The 17,668-nt window shown below is 48.8% G+C and overlaps 1 protein-coding gene across 2 annotated transcripts in view; it reads left to right on the top strand.

Moving 5' to 3' along the window:
• Window positions 1–15,375, top strand: part of EXOC6B (exocyst complex component 6B) — a 686,378-nt gene extending 671,003 nt beyond the window's left edge. For both annotated transcript variants that reach the window (XM_062209648.1, XM_062209647.1), the window contains exons 21-22: window positions 7,845–7,957; window positions 11,985–15,375. In XM_062209648.1, coding sequence (XP_062065632.1) covers window positions 7,845–7,957; window positions 11,985–12,111 — 240 coding nt within the window. In that variant the 3' untranslated portion in view covers window positions 12,112–15,375. The remainder of the gene's footprint in view (window positions 1–7,844; window positions 7,958–11,984) is intronic.
• Window positions 15,376–17,668: the final 2,293 nt, after the last annotated feature.

Genomic DNA, 17,668 nt, shown 5'->3' with positions numbered 1-17,668 from the left:
TAATGCCCTGGCCTGCAGTGCTGGCATCCCATATGGACGCCGGTTTGAGTCCCAGCTGTTCCACTTCCCATCCAGCTCTCTGCTGTGGCCTGGGATAGCAGTAGAGGATGGCCCAAGTCCTTGGGCCCCCGCACCCATGTGGGAGACCAGGAAGAAGCTCCTGGCTCCTGGCTTTGGATCGACGCAGTTCCAGCTATCCTGGCCAATTGGAGAGTGAACCATCGGATGGAAGACCTCTCTCTCTCTCTCTCTCTCTGCCTCTCCTCTCTCTGTATAACTCTGACTTTCAAGTAAAATAAATAAATCTTAAAAAAAAAAAAAAAAAAAAGATGTGACCAGGTCAGAAATACAAAGGAGAGCCAATCTTAAGGAGTTCCTAAAGACTAACTCTGGACTATCTGGAGCAAGAAAATAAATAATGATTACATTGGATTATAACTCATAAAATAAAATAAATAAATATGCAGAAAGTTACACTGATATAAATAATTGGATAAATAAATACATGAAAGAGAAGGAACATTGTTTTTCTTACAGAAGAATTTGAATTAATAAATATGGAAAGAATGAGGGAAATAGAACTTTTCCATGAGTCAAACACCACAATAAATATGTTGTAGGCAGGATTCACCAGTGGATGCTAACATTGACAGATGAAAGTTTGAGGGGAAACTGGATGTTTGTATAATCTCGAACAATATTTCCACCAAGAAATGTATTACTTACAAAGGGGAAAAGAACTATACAGTTACCATTATCACTCACTACCTTAACTAAGTGATCAAGGTTAATAATAAGATACATGGACTTCATGTACCCTGATATAATGCACTAAACATGGCACGATAACACTTCTTTGATATTTTTGCAGAAAAAAAAACTGCAGAACCTCAGTCCTGGGTCTCTTAGCCTTGGCCTGTTGATAATTTGGGTTGGATAATTCTTCATTCCTTTGCATAATATGCTGTTTTACAGAATCCCTGGCCTCTACCCATTAGATACCAACAACACCATCACCACCACCATCCCAGTATTGTGACAGAAAATACTGTCTGTAGGCATTGCCAAGTGTCCCCTGAGAGACAAAAAAAAATCTCCCCCTGTTTGAGAACTACTACCTCAACTTAATCATGAGAGACTATTGGACAAACCCAATTTGAAGGACAGTATGCAAAATAATGACCCCAAATAAATTCTTTATAAATATCAAGGCCTTGAAAGGTAACACCGAGGAACTGTAACTGATTGGAAGAGATTGTGGAGGCATGATGACCCACTGTAATGTGGAATATTGGTTGAATCCTGGAACAGAAGGACATTAGTGGAAAATATGATGAAATTGGAATACCGTTTTAGTTTACTAGTTAGTTGCACAGTGCTAATTTCCTGGTCCCAGTGGGTGTACCATGGTGATATAGATGTGAACATGATAAAAGCTGGATACAGTGTATAGAGGAACTGTGTAATGTTTTTTATGTAAATCTATGTAAGCAACTTTTATGTAAGTCCAAAGTTATTTCCAAAATTTAAAAAGTGCTTAGGAAAACAAAATATACTGATATTAATAAAATGCAGGCAGATCTTCACATGGAACTCCATGACAAAGACAGAAGCATAACTTGGGATGTATTTAATATTACTGAGATAATTGCCATTGTCTTTAAGCCATTATCTAATAATCAGAATATACTTCAATTCCACCCAGGCTGTATCTGTGTATACATGAGTTTATCCCACACCACACTTTATATTTGCTGTTTAAATATTTTTGTAAATGGAAAACCTTACAAGATTTTCAGTTTACAGTCAAAAGGAAGAACAGTCAGGAAACATTTAACTGACTTGGCTTGGATGTTAGTTATTCGTGTTTGTCTTCTATTCTCCCATATGTTTTTTCTTTATTCTCCTGCTTATTTTTTGTATTTTTTTTACTTTTAAAATTTAATAATTTTTTTACATTTTGCTACATTCATTTCAAATGTAGACTATATACACATATACTTATGTGCTGTTTCTTTCTTTAAAACAGAGATATTGATATCACGAAGTGAGGAATTCATTTAAATGATCATAATGTGCTGAAGGAAGGGTATATGAGGTACATGGTATGATTCAATGAAGCAATATTTATAACTATATGCATATTCTCTTCTTAGTCTTCTTATAATCAAAACATGAATCAATACAAAGAAAAATATTAAGTAATACAACACACATAGCATGAAGGTGTGGTAAAAATTGTAAAGGGAATAGTATAATAATCAGGTTTAGGGCACAGTGATCTTTGTTCAGTTTCCCCTCTCTGAACTTCCTTCCCTCTTCTCCACCCACACTTACTGATCATTTCAAGGAGTGAGACGCTTTGGCGTGAACATATATCCTGTTACGTTCTGTGAAAGAGGAGATGAGAAAGCATACTTATGTCTGCTTTACCTTTACAAACAGAAACACACAAAGAAGAAACCAGTAGAGGTGGCTAATGATAAGGCATGAGAGGAATGGGGATAAAAACAGTAGAATAAGGGAGTGACACATCTTGAGTTTAATCGTTTTGTATAGTTTTTTACTTTTACAAGCATTCTAATGTCCTACGTATTCAAAAATTAAATTAACAAGGATGGGAGGAAAAAACCTAAAACTAAGAGCAACTGTGGAAAAAAGAAAACCAGTGGCATTTAGATGAATACTACAACTACATTGAAGGGGAAAAAATAACAAATCCAAGTGACTTATCAACACAGTATTTCTAAACATTTAGTCTTTGGTTGAGAGGGAGAATTGCAAACAAATATTTAACTCTTTGTTTAGTAGCCTTGTCTTTTTCAGTGATATATACAGACAATTCTGAAGCCATTTTAGATGTATTGTAGGGTTGAGCGATCTGATTATAACGTTGAGAGCCAAGGTTCACTGGGGAAGGCAAAAAAGAACCCTCTTAGAATGAACTAGAATTGTGGGTATTGTGTGGACTCATGGTGTCTAAAATATGTATGTGTATATCATTCAAAAGTTATTCCCAGCTCTGTCTGCCAGAAGGGCTCAGCTCCCCATAGGTTGTTTCCCAGTAGCAGTGAACAAAGACACTCCAGTAGCAATGAGCACATCTAGCATTCAAATATTCACCTCCAATAGATTTCCTACTGAAAGAAACTTCTGCAGAGTGGGGTCAAGGTAGTTGCAAGATGAGCTTGCAATATCTTATTATGCCAGAAAGCCAGGAAGTGCTCAACAAAATGACGTGGCGTGTTACAAGGACACGGTCCCAGCCTGAAGGGGTTCCCACTTGCCACATCTGGGTGGGACAGTTTGAGTGCCAAAACAATAGGCCTGGCAATAAATATAGGCCATTGAAAAATGAGAGCCCATGAATCCTTGTCAATAATAAGCAGGTAAATGTACTAACTGCAAGAAAGCAGAGTACTTGCTTACAGTAGACTGAGTAGCAACTGATAACTACAGGGAAGGATGATGCTGGCAACCATCACAGTGAAGACTGGCTCAGCCAGGCATCTTCATTGGCATCGTGGCACAGTGGGATAAGCTCCAACTCCAGCATCCCATATTAGAGTGCTGATTTGACTCCTGGCTGTTTTGCTTTCCATCCAGCTTCCTACTAATGTGCCTGAGAAAGCAGTGGAAGATGGTCCAAGTACTTGGGCCTCTGCCATCCATATGGGAAACCCAGATGGAGTTCCAGGCTTCTGGCTTCTGACCATTTGGGGAGTGAACCAGCAGACAGAAGATCTCTCTGTCTCCCCCTCTCTCTTTCTCACTCTGTCTTTCAAAAAATACAAAGAAATATGACTCTACCTTTCAAAAAATAAATAAATCATTTTATTAAAAAAAAAAAGGAATCCTCATTGGATGTGAAAAAAGAAATATAGGAAAGCTTAATCAGGAACAGTATATTTGCTCCCCTGTGGCTTAACAGTTGCAAAGGAAAATATAGTAACTATACAGTGGGAAAATCAGAAAACAACCTAACTGGGTGTTCAAAATTAATTTCAGCAATGAGGGACAAATAAATATTGTGTGCCTCTAGCTGTGATACTCTGAGGAGGACACAGTAGTATTTTGGTCAGGAATACATGCATGTCTCAAACCTTTAAGGAAAGCATCAGACAAAACCGAACTGAGGGGAGAAAGAAGAGGGACCGTACAAGTTGTTCAACAATGTCAGTGTCATAGAAGAAAGAGAAAGGCTGTGGAAAAATTCGAGAGTAAAGGAGACTAAAGAGACAAGACAACTAATCCTAAACTGCATCATCTAGTGGAACAACAACAACAGCAAGCTACAAAGAACATTATCAGGTCAATTTATAAAATTGGAATATGCATAGTATCAATATTATCTGCAGTTGAAAACTGTACTGTGATTATGCAAGAACATATCCCTAATTCTTAGAAACACTGAGGTGTTGGGGGTAAATGGCTATGATGAATACCATTTACTCTCAAGGGACTTGGAAAAGAAATGGCATGGATGTGTTTGGGGGGATGGTGTTTATGGATGGTGGGTAGATCCGGTACAAAGTATACTGTGCCTGTTCTTTATATTGTACTTGAGCCTGCAACTTTCTGGTAGGTTTGAAATTGCTTCCCAATGAAGTTTAAAAAGAAAGAATTATTAGTAATGTCTAGTGATGATTGAGTATCCTCATCCTTGGGAGAGAATCTGTTGACATTTAGTAAGAGTATTGTCTGTGGAGCACCAGGCTAGGAGGACTGATTTACTTTAAAAAAAAAAAAAGATTTATTTATTTATTTATTTATGTATTTATTGAAAGATAGAGTAACAGAGGCAGAGGGAGAGAGAGAGAGAGAGAGAGAGAGAGAGAGAGAGAGGTTCTTCCATCTGCTGGTTCATTCTCCAAGTGGCTACAACGACTAGAGCTATGCCTGTGCCAATCCGAAGCCAGAAGCCAGGAGATTCTTCCGGGTCTCCCACACAGGTGCAGGAGCCCAAGGACTTGGGCCATCTTCCACTGTTTTCCCAGGCCTAGCAGGGAGCTGGGTCAGAAGTGAAGCAGCTAGGACTTGAACCTGTGCCCATAGGGGATGCCGGCACTGTAGGCAGCGTCTTTACAGCCACAGTGCCAGCCCTGATTTACATTTGAAAACCATAGTCTGGAAATCAAAGTATCATGCTGATAAATTGGCCTGCTAGTTTTTTGGCTCCTTATTCTCATACTGGTCAATGGAATCCAGTAAAACTGTGCCTCCAATTAAGCTTAGTTAAGTTCTCCTTTACTCTATGACCCTCTCTCTCAGGAGGCCATGGGACCTGGCATAGGCTGCCCTACAACACAGCAGAAAGCAATACAGACCCAGAATGATTGACCTTGAGAGTTATGTAACTTCCTAGAATTGAATCAATTAGGTAGCTTGTCATTCCAGAGCTCTTGGGCTCAGTACTGTCATTAAAAGGCCTGGCAGGAAGATAAAAATGGCAGTCCTTGGAGCTAAGCCATGAACTTCCCTCCATGTCCATTAGTGATTTATCCAGGTGTCATTAGCCAGCAAGACATGATGCTCTTAGCAAAACTCATAATACTGAAAATACTGATGCCATTCGTTCGATGCCAGAAATTAGGAATTCAGAGAGGGGAGTTTCACTACATGCCTGTACATGTCCTCATCTGCAAAGTGGTACCTAAAATTAGAGCACTGGTTCAAGTCCTGGCTGCTCCACCTCCAACCCAGCTCCCTGCTAATGCACCTGGGAAAGGAGCGGAGGATGGCCCAAGTGCTCGGACTCCTACCATCCACATGGGAGACCTGGCTGGAGTTTCCGGTTCCTGGCTTCTGCTTGGCCTAGCACTGACCATTGTGGCTATTTAGGGTATGAACCAGTGGATGGAGGAATTCTGTCTTTCCCTGTCTCTCCTTCACTCTCTGTAATTCTGTTTTTCAAATAAATAAAATAAATCTTCAAAAAATAAATAAAGCAGAACTCTGTGAGTTCTTGGATTGGCGGAAGGAAAGATGATATACCTTCTCAGTTGCCAGCTAAAATAGGCATGACTTAGATGAGGCCCGAGATGGCCCTTTGGAGCTTCCTGGCCCAGACCAACCTGCCTGTCACTTTATCTCTCCCTCCTTCTGTCGTCTTTGACATCTTCTTGGCTGAAGTGTAGAAACTTTTCTCAGCTTTATGTTTGGAAGCATTGCTAACTTCCATCCAGCCTGAGTGAGTTGCTAACATGATTCTAAGGGAATGGATGGAAGTGGAGACTGGACCAAACGGGTCAAGGCCCACACTGCCTGTTTGCCCAGCTGCATGATACATAGACGTGGGAGGAAGGTGTGCTAGAGCCCAGCTCTGGCCTTGGGTGCAGCCGGTGCCCCAGGCCTCTCAGCTTTTGTTCTGCAGAGCAGCAGCTGTCTGCAGCAGCTAGTGCCTCTTGGGAAGGGAGAAGTTGGGGTATGTCTTGAGTCAGGAATTACTTACAGGAGTGTGAGGGCCCTCCTTCCACGCAGGGATGCGAGTCTGGGACTGTGCCTCCGGAAGCTCAGAGGGGAAGGATTAGTCCTGCTTTTGAAATGCAGTGCCCTTGCGGCTCAACAGGCTAATCCTCTGCCTTGCGGCGCCAGCACACCGTGTTCTAGTCCCAGTTGGGGCTCCGGATTCTGTCCCGGTTGCCCCTCTTCCAGGCCAGCTCTCTGCTGTGGCCCGGGAGTGCAGTGGAGGATGGCCCAAGTGCTTGGGCCCTGCACCCGCATGGGAGACCAGGAGAAGCACCTGGCTCCTGCCTTCGGATCAGCGCGGTGCGCCGGCCGCAGCGGCCATTGGAGGGTGAACCAAAGGCACAAGGAAGACCTTTCTCTCTGTCTCTCTCTCTCTCTCTCACTATCCACTCTGCCTGTCAAAAAAAAAAAAAAAAAAAAAAAAAAAAAAAAAAAGCAGTGCCCTTTTCATGGGAGGGGGTTTACTCAGTACTGCTTTTGGATATGTGTTAGAATGATGCCTGAGGCTGACACTGGCTGGGTAGGGAAACCTTAGACAAAAATTAGTTGGTTTCTCCAAGTCAGAATCCCCCAGTGTCGGAACTCAGCATATACTCAGCAGGCTCTCATTGTCTCCTTATGCATCCAGTCTCTAACACTCATCCTCCCTACTCCAGACTCTGTATCCTCAGTTAGGAGTTAAGCCAGTTTCTCAGCCTTGACTTACCATGGCCTTGGTTTCCACCTGCTCAGCTTGTGTCCTCATAGTTGCAACGCGTGTTGTCACACATAAACGCTCATGATTCGTTTATGCCTTTCTCAATGTTTCTCTGAGCCTGTGTGTCCTGCTTGCATCTAGGCGTGCCTGTGTATGTGTCTGTATTAACTGAGTAACTGGGACAAAATCAGTTCAGTAAGATAAGGAACTGGGACGTGAACTTAGACCTTTTAACCTCAAAGTTCATCCAGTTGTGTGTGTGACAATGAACCGCATCCACCGTCATTTATTCATTGTTGACTGCTGAGCTCTTAGCATGGCGGTTGGCACATGGAAGGCATTTGCTAATATTTATTAAATAAGTGAATGATTATTATGTTAGTCTAGTGTTTTGATTCAGTCCAGCATTAGTTTGCTTACAGCCTGCCCTTGAGATCCAATTGTTGGCATATAGTCCAAGCAGTGTTACTATTTTATGGCAGAAATGACTCTACCTTCTAACCTTTACTTGTTTACTTGATCTGTTGCAAAACAGTCTGTAGCCATTCTTTCTCTCTATATATTGTTATTTCTGTTTTTAAATCTACTAGCTCATTGTGAAGGATGAAGGGGTTTTCTGGGATACTGATTAGTCTTGCCTGTCTGATTAATCCCTGGGTGGGGCTTGGATGTTTTACAGCTTTTAGATCTCTTCATCCAGTGGGATTGGTCAACCTACCTTGCTGACTATGGTCAACCCAACTGCAAATACCTCCGGGTGAACCCAGTGACAGCCCTGACACTGCTTGAGAAGTGAGTACCCAGTCCAGTGGTCTGTGTTGGAGGGTGGGAAGATGGGGATGGGGGGCGTATAAAAGGTGACTTTCTCATTGCCAACACCTGGAAAGACATCGTTGCTCTTGAAGTTGCCATAGGCACTATTGGTGGTCTCCGTCTGACTTGGCAAGCCAGTCTCCCTCTTTTAGCCTCTTAATTCCTGAGTCCAACCAGCCAGGTATGGGTCAGAATTGGACTTTGACATTACCTTGAAGTATAATGGGACAAAGCATGTTTAACTAGAGATTACTATAGCAGGAAGGAAGATGGCTTGGTCTGGGGCTCAGGTAAGCAAACCTGGTGAACAGTGAGGCTGGCTCCAGTCATCTAGGGTGTGATGATGGATACAGCTGCCCAACAGAACAGGTGACTTCTCTTGTTCCCAACAGAGACTCCTCAGGAATGATTGAAACCTTCGGCTGCCTCCAACCCCCACCCTGCCGTACTGAATGTTATTGGGATCACTGTCCCAGGAAAGCCGTGTTGGAGAAGATGTCTGATTCTTGCCTTTGGCAGTCTCTGGGCGGCAGAGTTTGCCCTGCCACAAGGCTGAAGCCTCTCTAAGCAGAGCTGCTGCCACCAAAGCTGAATTAGGCAGCTCCAGAACATCTGGGGACTAACCAGGATGTCTGTCACCCAGGAGCTAACTGCAGCCTGGCAGTTGCTAAGCTAGTTGAGAGCTGGCCAGAGCTTGGTCAGAGACCAAGAACTGTGGAGCTATGTAAAGGGGCAGCTTTCTCTCGCAATTGGGCCGACTGGTGGGACAGTGCTCTGTGTCTAGGCAGAGTAGAAGTCTGTGAAGATGACTCAGGTCCTAGGAAGGCAAGGCCCAGAGCCCCAGAGGCCAGGGTAGAGCCTTAAGCAGAAAGAGAAGGCAGGGTATAGCCCACTTTCTGTGTAATGCGCTAGGAGGAGAGAAGGGGTCGAGGCGGAGGGCAGGCAGAAGTAGGATGCAGGGGTATGTGTTTGGGATCAAGAGACGAAAACACTCAGCCGTTCTCTCCTGACCATGCCGGGGACTGATTTTAACTTTGTTTCCATGATTCTCTCTCCCAATGACCTTCCTCCTTAGGATATCTAGAGAGTAAGTATATATTCACTTGGGCTTTTTCCATCACTTTGAGGCGAGTCCCGCTGGTTTCCTCATTGACACTAATGACTACACTAAACACCTACCCTGTGAGTTGTCTCCACCCTGACCTACTAATCTACTAAACCAGCTGGTGCCAACTGGCTGGCTGCCTCCATCCTCGATCCTTAGGGTGACCCTTGACTTACCAATTCCTCTGGGGCTGGGAGTGGTAGCAGGGATTTTTCCCCATCAGTGCCAGGTAAAAGGTTGTTCCTTCTCAGTTTCCTGGCATGCTCAGTACTCAATACCCATGCTAGTGCAGGGCCTGAAATTCAGCCCCGACAGAAAGGGGCTCCACAGCAGACCCCGGACTTAAGATCTGGAGCCTGTGTCTCCCCGGAGAGATTCTTCATTCAAAGTGAGGCCTAATCCCAGAGTTCTCGCGCCCCAGCTGAAGTGGGCAGAATGTTTGACCTGTGAGTTGCTGCTTCCACGGTCATGCTCGCCACGTCTCTGAAAGGGCTCTGAAGGAGTTTCTCCTCTTAGTAGTCCTTTGCTCTTCTATTCCTGAGACTCTGGATCCAGGAAGTATGGGCTCATCCACTTCCTGTGGGTCAAAAATAGATGAAAATGATCAGCCTCTCTGCCATCCTAGAGACTTCTCCAGTTGCAAAGCTATGTGCTTAGTCCTAGCCATCACCAGGCTTTCAAAGCTTCCTCCAAACACAGTAGGGCAAAACCCACCCAGTTCACCAAGGTCTGCATCTTCCAGCCTCATAGGAACAAACCCCGTTTTCCTGACCCATTCCTGCGTCCCCACAGCCAGCGTACCATGGGAACTTGACAGTTTTTCCTGTTCAACCTGGCCCTTGGGAGCAGAGTGAAACATGGAAGGACCCAAAGACCTGCTGAGGACATTCAGGGAAAGAAGATGAGGCCCCCTGTGTCATTGAGAAGCCATAGCTAGAGTAGATCAGGATCCCAGGCTTATATAACGGGATGGGGGAGTGAGAAAGGCTCTCTGGTTTGGGGGCATCCCTGGGTACAGACCAGCCTTCCACCCTCAGCCTAATCCCACCCCCAGGCCTTCATGGCCAGGAAGTCCTAACCTCCGGGGCTCAGAGACTGCCCATCTCTTCCACTTCTCCTCCATGGGGGCTGCTTCAAATGGTCATAGAATTAATGACTTTATGGGACATTAAGCTAACGTTCTATGAATATAGGAAGTCTTTACTTTCGTTTCTTCTTTCTTTTCCTTTTTGTCTGTTTTGGGTTGTGACAGAATTATAGCATAAAGGAAAGGGTATCGTCCTGAATACTCTAAAGCCGGGCCAGGTCTGCAAACACACACAACTGCCCGCTGTGTGAGGGCGCTCAGAGCTGGGGGCCCTGCTGCTTTCCTCTCAGCCAAGCCCATTCAGTCTCCTCCTTCCTCCCCTTCAAGCATGGGCCCCACATGTAGGTTACTGGAATTTATTCCACGTTGTGAGTTTGCCCAAAGAGTAAATCAGGCTGAAGGCCCATGGGCTTAGAAGACAAGTCCCTATTCACTTGTGAGTGCCACTGTCAGCCTTGCCACATGCCCTTGTGGGACTTATCTAGTTATTTTTTGTCATCTATACTATATATAAGCACCTTTGTGAGACCTCTAGCCTTTTGACTCACTGGCCTCTAATCTACCCTATGGCAAAGGGCCACCTATAAGAATAATAAAGGTCCAAGATTGGCCAGAGCCGCCTGGGGAGTTTACAGGGTAATTTCTTTCCTGGGGCCATGCTCCGTCCTTGACCTCTTCTCACCTGCCTCTATACAGCCCAGGGAGCAGTGAACTCTGAGAGCTGGCCCAGCTCCCAGGGGATGATAGTGAAGGCGGGCCTCTCCCTCTTCCAGGGAGAAGATGGTCTGGGCACTGTTCTTAATTCTTTAAGACCAGAACAGTGTGGACTGGGAGTCAGTGTGCAGAGGCCAGGACTAGAGTTAAGGGTCATCAGTAGATGTCAGGGGTTGTGGGCCCTCTGTGGGGAATGCAGATTTTTGGAGGGAGTGCTAACAGCTTAGTTGGATGCAGGGGTTCTGTGACAGTCTCAGTCTAGTCTTGACTCTCTTCACCCATGCTTTCCAGTTAGTGCTCACCACCTGATAGCACAGAGCCATTGGCCACAATTGCCCATGGCGTGGACTCTGGGTATGTACCATGGCCATTTTGTGGAGCTTTAACCTGACCTGAAGGTCAAAAGTCTGAGGATGGAGACAAACATGGGGAACTCAGGGCTTCTCCTGCTGCAAGCCCCCGTTCATCAGTTGAGGGGATAGCACAGCCCTGTGGCTTCTGCTTTCCCCAGCCCCATCGCCCACCCCCCACCCTTAGCCACCTCGCTGCCTGTCGGTCCTTTCCCTGAGATGAAAGAAAAGGGATCAAACAAGCCCTTAGTTTTGCTAGCCATGGGAGAGAGCAACCAGCTGGAGTGGGGTTAGACACACAGTGACTGAATTGTTCATGTTTTCTTGGAATTGCTGGTTTCAGTTTCCCTGCTCCACCATTCAAATACCATCTCTAGGGGCCCAGCAGGATTTAGTGGGCTCATGCGGTAGTGAGTGGGTCCCAGACACCCTGGAAGAGCCTGTGGACCAGCAGAGCTGTAGCATGACCCAGACACTCAGAACAGGTGCATACCTGGGGAGACGAGGGAACGACTCAGCTGGGGTGGGCTTGGGATAAGGAGGTTGGCCCTTCGGAGCTGCCTCTGAACTGTTTTCCAAAGGCAGCTGAAGTTAGGGGGACTGTGGGTGTCAGGAGGGCAGTAGGAGCCTGACAACAGACACGCCCCAGATTCCCTCTGGGATAGTGGTTAAAAACACCATCCCGCCTCCTGCGCCTTTTCCTACTCTGCCTCCTCCAACATTGTGCCTTTTCTTTGCTTCTCTCTTTAGGATGAAGGATACCAGCCGCAAGAACAACATGTTTGCACAGTTTCGGAAAAACGAGCGAGACAAGCAGAAATTGATTGACACTGTGGCCAAGCAGCTCCGAGGACTCATCAGCAGCCACCACTCGTGAAGCCCGGCCGGGAGCCCCACAGGCCGGGAGCCCCACAGGCCGGGAGCCCCACAGGCCGCTCGCTGCAGCCCCGCAGCCTGGGATCTGGCCCGGCTGGCCCGCACTTGTGCGTTCTTCTTCAAAGAGAGCATATGTATTTTTTTATTAACTCCTGTACAGTATTCACATAACCTTTCCCTATAGTAACAGGTGGAAGAATACGTGCGTCCGTGAGATGTTGCTGGGCTGGGGAAGTTATCACTGTGCTCTCTGCGTTATGATTCTGGAGATGGGGTGGGGCTGTCAGCCCCAGGGTGATGCACTGCCTGTTGTCCATGGCTCAGGAGCTCAGAGCTGGGCTCAGGAACTGCACAGGTACAGGGAGGCAGAGAGTAAGCCCAGGAGGAGGCAGTGTGTCCTGTCCGCTCTCGGGCACCCCGTTCACCGCACGGCTGAGGCTGCTGCTCGCAATGCATGAGCATTGCAGGCCGCGCGCCGGGCTGGAGGGGCTTCTCCTTAGGCGGCTGACTTCCCTGGGCTGGGGGACAAGCACAGCGCGCGGCCAGGGGGCAACTGCCCTCCAGTCCTCCGAGGATGGCAGTTTCCATAGCCCAGGTCTGGCCCAAGGCTTTCACTGCTCATTTTTCTGCGGGCAGGATAGCGTTGAGTAGGCAGCAACAGCAGTCGGCCCCCGTGGTTAACTACGGGCTGCCCCTACACTAGGAATATTGGGCCACAACCCTAGGAGTTTTCCGAGATCTGTAAGCCAGTTGGAATGGAATCAAAGCCCCGGTCCCTTTTCCATTCATCTCATTTCCTTCTTTCAAAGCCCGAGCACTAGGTCCAGGGCAGAGGTCAGCAGTGATATGGGTGCTCTTAGGGAGGCCCAGACGTGGCCTCTGCAGCTATTGAGAGGGGCTGGTGAGCAAGGCCGGAGCTCAGGAGCCTGAACGTGCCCCTCCTTTAACCTTCAGTGAAGCCTAAGGAGTACTGGAGATTGCCCCTGTGTGCTTCGAAACCAGTTTCCTGGCCACCATCTTTAAAGGAACGGGCATCGGCTGTGCAGTGTGGGGGCGGCCACAGCTGGACTCGATGTTCCTAGGGACAGAGCTGCTGTCACCCTGAAGCAGCCAGGCCCAGCCATGCTCGTGGTTGCTCACCTCAGACACCACTGTCCCTTGCTACATTCTGTGTTAAATACGATCACGGAGCTCGAGCGCAAGGCTCTGTCCCCGGAGCCCCTCCTGGCTACCTTCTGGCCTCACCTGAGGAAGATTGCCTGTAACCCTATCCAGCTGGGGCCTGGACCAGCTTAGCTTGGCGGCCGTGTCCGTTGTTCCAAATGTAGTCCCCAGACTTATGTAAGGACTTTGCAACGAGGCCAGTCAGGGCAGCCTGCACCTTCAGACCCTTCAGCAAGATGCTGCCGTGGCGCCTGGCGAGAATGTAAGTGCACATCACCAAACAATGCCACGTAAGCCGCACAGCACTCCCAGGGCGGCGAGTGGGGGAGACACTTCTCGCACAGCGCTTCCACTGCTTCTGTCAGTACTGCGTGCTTCCGGGGAGCACTCTGCTTCCTTCTTCACTCTGCAGCCCCTAGCCTCACCACATCCTCTCGCATCTCAGAAATCTTGGGGAAGAAAACACACACTCACTGACAGAGCCTTCCTCAAAGCTGGAGAGAGCAGGCTGCGTGGGACACTCAGGCACCTGCTTCAGCCCTTCCTGAGGACTAGGCAGTTGGCCCAGGGTCAAGGGTAACACGGTCTCCCCGAACTTGGAAGCCGAAGGAAGGCAGGGGTGCATGGGAAGGAAACCCACGCCAGCATCTCCAGGTCCTAGACTTTGGTGAGAAGAGTGAGAAATGTTCCAGTAGTAAGTCCTCTTGCTTGAGGTGGACTAAATGACCTCCTTCCTAGCACCCAGTTTGCAGCAAGGGCCCGTCAGCTGGAAGGACAGACCATGACGTGGGGAACAAGAGGCTTCAGTGTGTGGCGGGGCTTTTATTCTTAGGGAGCCGTTATTGCTGGTCTGATCTCAGCCCTCTGCCCTGGAAGCACTGTGCTGTCGAGAACAAGGTGGAGAGGGCAGAGGCTTAGGGGCTGCTCTGCACCTTCACCTTCAGGGAATCCTTCTGCAAGAGAGAGACGGCTAAGCTCACGGCTCCTAAGAAAGGGCCCCGGGCTGTGTCCCCGCTCCGCTCTCAGTCTGTCTGCAATCAGCCAACATGCAGCTACTGAGTTGGGGGTAGAGATGTACTCTTAGCAGGCCAGGGAAGGTCAAAACGGGGACCAGCAACGTCAATGCATCTTAAAGTGGGGTGAGGTGAGATGATTACTTTATTCTTTTTAGTTTGTCTATAGGCCTATAGGCTGGCCATCCCTTGAGAGGACTGAGCAAAACATGGGTGCCCAACACCCCTCACCCTCCCCAGACCTGGCTTCAAGTGCCTACAGATGTGATGTGCCCTGAGAGCCTCAGTCAAGGGGGGGATGGGTGATGGGAAGACCCCTGCCTTCTAGTCACCGTGAACCTGTGGTCAAGTTCTTGGAGAACCCATGGCCATGTTCCAAAAGGGACAATCTGATTTGGGACCCTAGTGGTCTTCAGTAGTCACATAGGTGTTGGCATAGTTTTAACGTTCATAGGAAAACCAAACTGTACGTGAAGCTACTGGGGGTGGGGAAAATAGGACCTGGAAATTGGACGCAGTTGGAGAACCCCTGTTGGCAAAGGGCATGTGAGCTTCCAGGGAGTGCTTCCCAGTATTTCCATTGCACACTGGGCCTAGTGGCCTCCCAGTCCTTGCTGTCAGCCTGGCTTCATTGCACACTGAAGTGCTCGCTCAGCCAGTCCTAGACCCAGGGTGCTTTGTCCCGCAAGATTGGTGTTGCCCGTGGCCTTCCTCCCCAGGCCTCCGAGCACAGTGCCCGGGGGCTGCGGCAGGAGGCCTCCTCTCTTACTCTCCCTTCTCCCAGGCCTCCAGACTGCTTCAGTTGCCTCTTTTTGGTTCCTTGCCTGCATTCACACTTTTCACTAACGTGTCGGAAATGGCCTTTTCATTTTGCACACATGGATGTACATTGATTGGGAAAATCCAGTAAAGTCCGCTTTTAACGCTAAAGGGCACGTTTTTCGCTACAACTCACTAGAGAAACTACTGACGCAGACGGGCCGTGTGGGTAGGGGACAGTTCCTCTGTGGAAAGAGCATGTTTATTCCCTTGTACATTTTCCTCTTTTACCTGCTATTAAACAAGAGAGCCTACATACCTGTTTCAAAAGCCACAGTGTTGTCTCGCGGGTCTTTTGTCCTTCCATGCCTTTCGCACCGTGCAGCTGGGGTTGGTGAGCTGGGCGGCACTCAGCTGCCGGAGGACGGGAGCAGGGAACAGCCTGGTGGGGAGGAAAAAGCCTGCTTGCCACACAGGCAAGGAGCTTTGTGGTGGCCTTGGAAATGCCCCTAGCCTCTGGGTAAGATTTTCCTGTCTGTACAGCTAACCCTCACACCAGCATCATCAAAAGGGGTGACGTGTCTGATCTATGCAGAGAACTGGGCTGAGCAACCTGGGACTCAGTGCGTTCTGAACACCAGTCCCGCTGGTGCCAGGCTCCCAGCCAAGAGGAAGTGATGTGGGATCACCCAGAACACAGCTGGTCTAGGGAAGAGGGAGAGAGGAGCCCGAGGGAAAGCCCAGTTGGGGGAGAAGTGCGGGCACCCTGGCCTGGTGTAGGAAAGGGTCCGAGCAGGGAAGACGGCTCGGAGACGGCGGGGTATGAATTAGCTGGTCATTGAAGGAATTCAGTTCAGACTTTATGGTGCTGTAGGAATAGTTGAGGTACACACCACATCAGAGTGCAAAGTGGCTCAAGCCCGGTACATGCTGGCAGGATAGTGAAGAACCTGCAAGGTGCATCTGGAACCATGGTGAAGAAGACCAGAAAAGTCAGTGCGGCACCAGCCAGCACACTGGCCCCTCAGGCTGACACAGAGCCAAGAAAATAGGCTAGGATGTCTTCGGAACGAGCTGACTACCGCAGCCCGGCCTGGATGCCGGCAAGGCCTGTGCTTCCACCTCTGCAGTGCCACGGACTAGCTCATGGCCTTGAACAGCCACCTAACCAGCTCCCTAAGTCTCATAATCCCATGGGCGAAAGCAGAATGATAGTCCCTAACTTGGAGGGCGCTTGTGAAGTGCGGGTCAGCTGCAGAAGGCCGGGCGACTTCTCCAGCAGGACCGAAGCACACGCACCATTCAAGCTCCCTTCCTCCCTGGCCTCGGACTCCACAGCGCACTCACAACCAGGCATTGGACCAAAGTATCTAGAGCTGCTCTGGCCCTGGCTTCCTGTCCCCAACTCCAGTGCAGGGTTGCTGGCCACACTTCCCTTTGAGCACCTGTTTGAAAGAGAGACAGCCTTTCCCATCAGCCAGCCCGCTGCCCAGCTCAGAGGAGACCCGGGCCTTCCAGTGGCTTCTGCCCCTCAACACCACCTGGAGTCTTCTGTGGTCTCACTTTGGAGCCAAAGCGTTTACCTGCTTCCAGAAGTCAGGAGTTCTTAACCGGGGGTCCAAGAATGTGTGTGTGTGTGTGTGTGTGTGTGAGAGAGAGAGAGAGAGAGAGAGAGAGGGGCACGCCTGTTTGCACAGGCTTGAATCCACCCCCTTTGTTTCTGGAAAGAAAGTTCATGGTTTTGATCAATGTTTGAGAAAGATTCATGGCCAAAATACTGAATAATAACCAATCCCTTGGGCAATGTGTCCCCATGAGGGGAAGCCAGAAGCTCTGAGCTGTTACCTCCTCTCCCTGCTGCACGGAGCTCTGGCAGGAGCCTCTCTGCCACCCACCTGTTCTAGAAGCCTCCACCTGAGCCCCAGGTCACACACAGAGGCTGTCGGGGCCTCTGCTTCTCGCCTTCCTCTCACCAGGTTGGGGTATCTGGTGGGGCGGGGAGCAGGAGGACTCTGAGCTCTTGAGAATATGGAGGCTTCCAGCTGCTGGGGACATGACACGGGGGCTGCCACAGCCAAACCGAACCTGACCCACCCAGAGCGTTTCCCACAGCCTCTGAGCCCTGTTACAGCTGCTGGCCCGAAGCCGCCCTATCCAGAGAGGGGCCAGCAGCCCTTGTGGGGTGTTCTGGGGGGGCGTGTGGGGGAGAGGCTGTGAAGCAGCCCCCAGCCCGCCCCTGTTCTCACAGCTGGGCGGCTTATCTGCTCAGATGAGGGTGGGGGAGAACTCTAGGCGATAAGAAGAGGGAGAGAGAGAAAGAGCCGGACCATTTCCCCAGAGCCCTCTTTTGAATTTAATGGGCAGCATTTGCAGGGGGGGTGGGTGGAACAAGAGAGCGCCTCTGTCCCAGGGGACCCGAAGACAAAGGCCATGGAGGAAGTGCATGGAGGAGGAGAGAAGTGAGGGCCGGCCATTGTGTGGGAGAGCTGCCCCTCTATCTGTTTCCATCGCTGAGGGGGCTAGGGTTACCCTGCATTTGGGGCCTCCGCTGCCTTGCGGGGTCTGTGACATCAGCTCTTGTGATGGTAATGGATGGGGCTCTTTCACAGGGGGCGCCCCTTC

Source organism: Lepus europaeus, chromosome 13, assembly GCF_033115175.1.
Source record: "Lepus europaeus isolate LE1 chromosome 13, mLepTim1.pri, whole genome shotgun sequence".
Classification (NCBI taxonomy): Eukaryota; Metazoa; Chordata; class Mammalia; order Lagomorpha; family Leporidae; genus Lepus; species Lepus europaeus.
The sequence above is the reverse complement of the archived record's forward strand: the minus strand, read 5'-3'. Positions and strand labels throughout refer to the sequence as shown.